General features: G+C 51.3%; 1 protein-coding gene across 9 annotated transcripts in view; it reads left to right on the plus strand.

The window, feature by feature from the left end:
- The window catches only part of tlcd3ba (TLC domain containing 3Ba), a 77,971-nt gene extending 70,844 nt beyond the window's left edge, over positions 1-7,127 (plus strand). For 7 of the 9 annotated variants that reach the window (XM_063063071.1, XM_063063067.1, XM_063063069.1 and 4 more), the window contains exon 6: positions 4,882-7,126. In XM_063063071.1, the coding sequence (XP_062919141.1) occupies positions 4,882-5,184 (303 nt within the window). In that variant the 3' untranslated portion in view covers positions 5,185-7,126. Of the gene's footprint in view, positions 1-4,881 lie in introns of all 9 variants that reach the window. The other 2 variants (XM_063063074.1, XM_063063076.1) reach the window with 2 other exon arrangements.
- The last annotated feature ends 482 nt before the right edge of the window (positions 7,128-7,609 follow it).

The following is a 7,609-nucleotide window of genomic DNA, read 5'->3' on the forward strand; positions in this document are numbered from 1 at the left end:
GTTCACAGTCTGTTAGGCCTGAAACTGTTCACAGTGTGTTAGCCTGAAGCTGTTCACAGTGTGTCAGGCCTGAAGCTGTTCACAGTGTGTCAGGCCTGAAGCTGTTCACAGTCTGTTAGGCCTGAAGCTGTTCACAGTGTGTCAGGCCTGAAGCTGTTCACAGTGTGTTAGCCTGAAGCTGTTCACAGTGTGTTAGCCTGAAGCTGTTCACAGTGTGTTAGGCTGAAGCTGTTCACAGTGTGTCAAGCCTGAAGCTGTTCACAGTCTGTTAGGCCTGAAGCTGTTCACAGTGTGTTAGCCTGAAGCTGTTCACAGTGTGTTAGCCTGAAGCTGTTCACAGTGTGTCAAGCCTGAAGCTGTTCACAGTGTGTTAGGCTGAAGCTCTTCACAGTCTGTTAGGCCTGAAGCTGTTCACAGTGTGTTAGGCCTGAAGCTGTTCACAATGTGTTAGCCTGAAGCTGTTCACAATGTGTTAGCCTGAAGCTGTTCACAGTGTGTTAGCCTGAAGCTGTTCACAGTGTGTCAGGCCTGAAGCTGTTCACAGTGTGTTAGCCTGAAGCTGTTCACAGTCTGTTAGGCCTGAAGCTGTTCACAATGTGTTAGCCTGAAGCTGTTCACAGTGTGTTAGCCTGAAGCTGTTCACAGTCTGTTAGGCCTGAAGCTGTTCACAGTGTGTCAGGCCTGAAGCTGTTCACAATGTGTTAGCCTGAAGCTGTTCACAGTCTGTTAGGCCTGAAGCTGTTCACAGTGTGTCAGGCCTGAAGCTGTTCACAATGTGTTAGCCTGAAGCTGTTCACAGTGTGTTAGCCTGAAGCTGTTCACAGTGTGTCAGGCCTGAAGCTGTTCACAGTGTGTTAGCCTGAAGCTGTTCACAGTGTGTCAGGCCTGAAGCTGTTCACAGTGTGTCAGGCCTGAAGCTGTTCACAGTGTGTTAGGCTGAAGCTGTTCACAGTCTGTTAGGCCTGAAGCTGTTCACAGTGTGTTAGCCTGAAGCTGTTCACAGTCTGTTAGGCCTGAAGCTGTTCACAGTGTGTTAGCCTGAAGCTGTTCACAGTGTGTTAGGCTGAAGCTGTTCACAGTCTGTTAGGCCTGAAGCTGTTCACAGTGTGTTAGGCTGAAGCTGTTCACAGTCTGTTAGGCCTGAAGCTGTTCACAGTCTGTTAGGCCTGAAGCTGTTCACAGTGTGTTAGGCTGAAGCTGTTCACAGTGTGTCAGGCCTGAAGCTGTTCACAGTGTGTTAGGCTGAAGCTGTTCACAGTGTGTTAGCCTGAAGCTGTTCACAGTGTGTCAGGCCTGAAGCTGTTCACAGTGTGTCAGGCCTGAAGCTGTTCACAGTGTGTTAGGCTGAAGCTGTTCACAGTGTGTCAGGCCTGAAGCTGTTCACAGTGTGTTAGGCTGAAGCTGTTCACAGTGTGTCAGGCCTGAAGCTGTTCACAGTGTGTTAGGCTGAAGCTGTTCACAGTCTGTTAGGCCTGAAGCTGTTCACAGTGTGTTAGCCTGAAGCTGTTCACAGTCTGTTAGGCCTGAAGCTGTTCACAGTGTGTTAGCCTGAAGCTGTTCACAGTGTGTCAGGCCTGAAGCTGTTCACAGTGTGTTAGCCTGAAGCTGTTCACAGTGTGTCAGGCCTGAAGCTGTTCACAGTCTGTTAGGCCTGAAGCTGTTCACAGTGTGTTAGCCTGAAGCTGTTCACAGTCTGTTAGGCCTGAAGCTGTTCACAATGTGTTAGGCTGAAGCTATTCACAGTCTGTTAGGCCTGAAGCTGTTCACAGTGTGTTAGCCTGAAGCTGTTCACAGTCTGTCAGGCCTGAAGCTGTTCACAGTGTGTCAGGCCTGAAGCTATTCACAGTGTGTTAGCCTGAAGCTGTTCACAGTGTGTCAGGCCTGAAGCTGTTCACAGTGTGTTAGCCTGAAGCTGTTCACAGTCTGTTAGGCCTGAAGCTGTCCACAGTGTGTCAGGCCTGAAGCTGTTCACAGTGTGTTAGGCTGAAGCTGTTCACAGTGTGTTAGTCTGAAGCTGTTCACAGTGTGTTGGGCTGAAGCTGTTCACAGTGTGTTAGCCTGAAGCTGTTCACAGTGTGTCAGGCCTGAAGCTGTTCACAGTATGTTAGGCCTGAAGCTGTTCACAGTCTGTTAGGCTGAAGCTGTTCACAGTGTGTTAGCCTGAAGCTGTTCACAGTGTGTCAGGCCTGAAGCTATTCACAGTGTGTTAGCCTGAAGCTGTTCACAGTCTGTTAGGCCTGAAGCTGTCCACAGTGTGTCAGGCCTGAAGCTGTTCACAGTGTGTTAGGCTGAAGCTGTTCACAGTGTGTTAGTCTGAAGCTGTTCACAGTGTGTTGGGCTGAAGCTGTTCACAGTGTGTTAGGCTGAAGCTGTTCACAGTGTGTCAGGCCTGAAGGTGTTCACAGTATGTTAGGCCTGAAGCTGTTCACAGTCTGTTAGGTTGAAGCTGTTCACAGTGTGTCAGGCCGAAGCTGTTCACAGTGTGTCAGGCCTGAAGCTGTTCACAATGTGTCAGGCCTGAAGCTGTTCATAATGTGTTAGGCTGAAGCTGTTCACAGTGCAGACATCCCACCCTGCAAAAACTCATTTCAGGGAGGTAGCACCACCAATTTGCGGGAGGCTCCCGGGAGAGGTGTGTGTCTACAATAGAGTAGCTCCTTAGCAGCTGGCCAGCTAGTTTAAATAACATTAGCTTGCTAATGAACAAATGACACCTGTTAAACTCACCTCAACCTGTTGCAAGCAGTGCAGTGAGCAACACTGTCATTATTTTTGACCCCTATTAGGCAGGGGTACACTTTAGTGTAGTCTGGGGTGATGTACATTTTATATTTTCCTTGGAACACTCTGCAATGGTGCACTCTCGCTCGTGCTCTCCCTCTCACTCGTGGTCGCTCCTGCTTGCTCTCTCTCGCTCTCTCGCTTTCGCTTGTTTGCTCTTGCTCTCTCTCAAAAAATTTGATTTCCATGATATTGTATATAATTTGCGGGCATCAGGGAGCCGCTATTAATATGCGGGAGACTCCCGGAACTTCCGGGAGAGGTGGGATGTCTGCACAGTGTGTTAGCCTGAAGTTGTTCACAATGCTGTAAGGGCCATCTCTGTTTCCAGACTGTAACCCCCAGCCTGCCATCCCCTCTCCAGAGATAAAGTCTGATGTCTCACTGTATCCCTCACTGCTCGCAGTACTGGGACCCCTGGATACCAATACCCCCTTTCTTCCCAGCCCCGAAGTGTGGAACCTCATCACAGGTAGACAGATACATCTCACGTTGCAACTATGTAAACGTCTGGTTAGGCTGCACTTGGAGTATTGCATTCCGTTCTGGTCGCCCACTACAGTAAGGATGTGGGGGCTTCAGAGAGGATTAGAAGGCATGAGTTTGGACAGACTTGGGCTGTTTTCTCTGGAGTGGTGGAGGCTGATGGGAGATTGATAGAGGTTTATAAGATTATGAGAGGCAGAGAACTGGAAAGTTGGCTTACTCTTATCCCGTATACTGAGATACAGTGAAAAACCTGTCCCATATACTGTCCATACAGATCAGATCATTACACAGTGCATTGAGGTAGAACAATAATCACAGGGGTGGCATGGTAGCGCATTGATTGGCACAATGCTTTACAGCACAGGCACCCTGAGTTCAATTCCCACCATTGCGCGTATGGAATTTGTACATTCTACCCTTGACTGCGTGGGTTTCCTCCCATAATCCAAAGGTGCACCAGCTGGTCATTGTATTAAGTCGAGGGATTGCTGGGTGGTGTGGCTTGAAGGGCAAACTAACTTTGTGCCGTATTTCAGGAAAATAAATAAATAACAATGCAGAATGAAGTGTTACAGTTACAGAGAAAGGGCAGTGCAGGTAGACAGTAATGGCAAGGGCTATGATCAGGTAGATTGTGAGATCAAAAATCCATTTTATTGTACAGGGGACTGTTTAGTAATCTTATAATGGCAGGGTAGAAGCTGGTGGGATGTGCTTCCAGCCTTTTGTAGTTTCTGCCCGAAGGGAAGAGGAAGAAGGGAGAATGTCCGTGCTGGGAAGGGGGTCTTTGATTGTGTTGGCTGCTTAAGCGAGGCAGTGGCAAGTGTAGACAGGGTTCGTAGAGGTGGGGCTGGTTCCTGTGATGTGCTGACTGTGTCCACAATTCTTGTGGTCATGGGCAGAGCAGTTGCCAGACTGGACAGGACGCCCTCTGTGGAATTGCTGAGGTTCAGTGGGGATATGTAAAATGTATTTCGCCTCCTGGGGAATTAGAAGTGCTGGTGAGCTTTCTTGGCATGGTATCTACATGGTTGAACCAAGCCTCTCTGTCCACTCTCTCATCCTGTGCACACTCCCCATTCTCCCCCCATGCCGCAACTGATCCCTCCCTGTTTCCCCTCACCACCCACACCCAAAAGAACTTGGATATGGGATATTTGACTCCCCCCTGCAACCCCCTCCTCAATCTGAGGCATTCGGAGGTTCCTTTGCCCAAGTGAGTGGTCTTCGATAGGGAATCCTGCAGTTCAAAATCGTTGCTTACGTCTGAGGTCAGTGACTGGTGTTTAGGAGGCATTGGTCGTGTGTGTGTTTGAGAGCAGCTGTCCATGTTTGACTGTGGTTGCTCACACTTACAAAATGGTGCTGTGGATTTGAGAGTGGCTGCATGTGTTTGAGCGATGTGCACTTGTCAGAGGCCGTACATTTACGAGTGGCTAGTTGTCTGCATTGGTGAGTGACTTGTGATTGGGTGCAGCACTGGTATCTGAGTGTGGTGGCTGGTGTGATTGTGTCTGAGTACAGTTGTGAACAGTTACTCATGTTTGTCTCCGTATGAGCACACTGACCCCTCTCTCTCTCTCTCTCTCTCTCCACCCCACCCCACTACAGTACAGACAGCAGCACACCCTCCTGCACAAGCTGAACGGCATCCTAATGCTGCTGACGTTCTTCGCCTGCCGAGTAGCCCTCTTCCCCTACCTGTACTGGGCGTACGGGCAGCACACGGGGCTGCCTCTCCACCGTGTGCCCCTAGAACTTCCCTTCCACGTTAACCTGGCCGCCCTCACCCTGATGGCCCCCCAGCTGTACTGGTTTGCTCTCATCTGCCGTGGGGCACTGCGCCTATTCCGTCGGGGACGCTCCGGACGCCCGCAGATCAATGGCTGGGCACCTGGACCTCCCCCCTCCTAATCATCACCCTCTCTCCTCCTCATCATCCCTCCTCCCAATCCTTCAGCCCCCTTTCCCCTCCTGACCCTCGCCCTCCAGTATCAAGGAGTAGGGTCAGCCTGAACCACTGAGGAGGGGTGAGATCTCCTGAGGCTTGAGGGCAGAGGAGTGGGCCTCCACTCTCCCTCTTCCGCTCTATCCTCTTCTCCCTCTCCCTCCCCTCTCTCCTGTCTCTGTCTTCCTCTCCCCCCACTACTCTCACTCCATTCCCCTCCTTCTCAACCCCTTCCCTTTCTCCTCTTCCCTCTCAACCCCTCCCTCACCGCAGACGTTTAAGAAGAGCAGGAGGGGCTGTCTCAGAATTCCCGCTGCCTCCAGAGGGTTTTAGGGAAGTGTGTGTGGAGAAGCTGATTGGGAGAGAGGGGGAAGACGTTGGGAAATCGGAGGGTAGCTGACACTGGAGATTGGAGGTGTTTATAGGTGGGGTTGCAGGATTCAGGAGAGCGGGTTAAGGGGAGAGGGGAGAGCAGGGTGGAAGGGGAAGTGAGAGGAAGGAGGAAGAACAGGGAGAGAAGTGGGAAGAGAGAGAGATGGGGAGGAACGGGGAGGAGAGAGTGGGAAGAAGGGATAGAGAGATGGATGATAGGTAGAAAAGATATAACCCCCCCGCCCGTGCACAGGTCAGATACACCACACTTACGTGTGTGCAAGTGCACACACACACACTCACGCACGCACATACACACACACTCTCTCACACACACTCACACATACACTCACACACACACTCACACACTCACTCACACATGCACATACACACACATTCACCCTCTCTCACACACACTCACACTCTCACACTCACACACACACACTCACACTCACTCACGCACGCACATACACACACATTCACCCTCTCTCACACACACTCACACATACACACACTCTCACACACACTCACACACACTCACACTCTCACACTCACACACATACACACACACTCTCTCTCACACACACACACACACTCACACTCACGCACACACACTCACGCACGCACATACACACACTCTCTCACACACACACTCACACACATACGCACACTCTCACACACACTCACTCACACTCACACACACTCACACTCTCACACTCACACACACATACACACACTCTCACCCTCTCTCACACACACTCACACTCACGCACACACTCACACACACACTCACACACGCACACACACACACACACACCAGATGGAGTGGGAGGGTGAATGTTGGGGTCTGTCACTGGTCTTGTTGCCTCCCCCACCCCACACCATGTGTATTTATTTTCTGCCCCATTTCTCTGCACTTTGGGGGCCAATGTTGCTGTAAATATTTTGTCCTATTTATTGATTATTTATTACCTGTGGGGTTGGGCGTAGGTCGGGTGCTGGGACCTCAGACTCTGTCAGTGTACCTTCACACCCCACAGTCCCTCCCTCACAGAGTGATGGGGTAGTGGGAGCGGATAAGAATTGGATTCAGAATATTGGATATCTCCTCTTATATCACTTCCCTCTCTCCCCGACTCTGTACTGAACTGGACCAGTGTGGAGGGATGGGCTCGTATAGGTGGGTAGGGGAGTGGAGAGGGTCTTGAATACACTTCACCCTCCTCCACAGAGTGAGCCACATCCCTGGGTCGCCACCCTCCCCGCCCACAGCCTCCTCTGTGCTGGGGAGAGGATGAGGGGAATGTCCCAGTGTGTGGAGAGGAGAATGCCCTGGTGAGGGGAGAGGGAAAGGGGAGTGTCCTGGGGGTTGGAATGGTGTGGGACTGTGTGAAATATTGTACACAGGTTGTTTAAAAACTGCTGTAAAGTTCTTGTATCTATAAAAACCTTCAACTCTCCCACCGATTTCCTTGTTCTCTGTCCGACTGGCTGTCAAGATGTTGTCTCACTATCGTCTCCTCCATTCCCCCACCTCTTCCTCCATCCATTTATTTCCCCCATCTCTCCCTGTCCATCTCCTCCACCTCTCCATCCATCTCCCCACCTCTTTCTCCATCCATCTCCCCCACCTCTCAATCCATCTCCCCACCTATCCCGCCATCCATCTCCCCCACCTCTCTCTTCACCCATCCATCTCCCTCCATCCATCCATCTCCCCATCTCTCTCTCCATCCATCTCCCCCACCTCTCCATCCATCTCCCCACCTATCCCGCCATCCATCTCCCCCACCTCTCTCTCTCCATCCAATCATCTCCACCATCTCTCTCTCCATCCATTTCCCCAGCTCTTCCTCCATCCATCTCCCCCACCTCTCCATCCATCTCCCCACCTCTCTCTCCACCCATCCATCTCCCTCCATCCATCCATCTCCCCATCTCCCCATCTCTCTCTCCATCCATCTCCCCCACCTCTCCATCCATCTCCCCACCTATCCCGCCATCCATCTCCCCCACCTC

This window comes from Mobula hypostoma, chromosome 11 (genome assembly GCF_963921235.1).
Source record: "Mobula hypostoma chromosome 11, sMobHyp1.1, whole genome shotgun sequence".
NCBI classification, from domain to species: Eukaryota; Metazoa; Chordata; class Chondrichthyes; order Myliobatiformes; family Myliobatidae; genus Mobula; species Mobula hypostoma.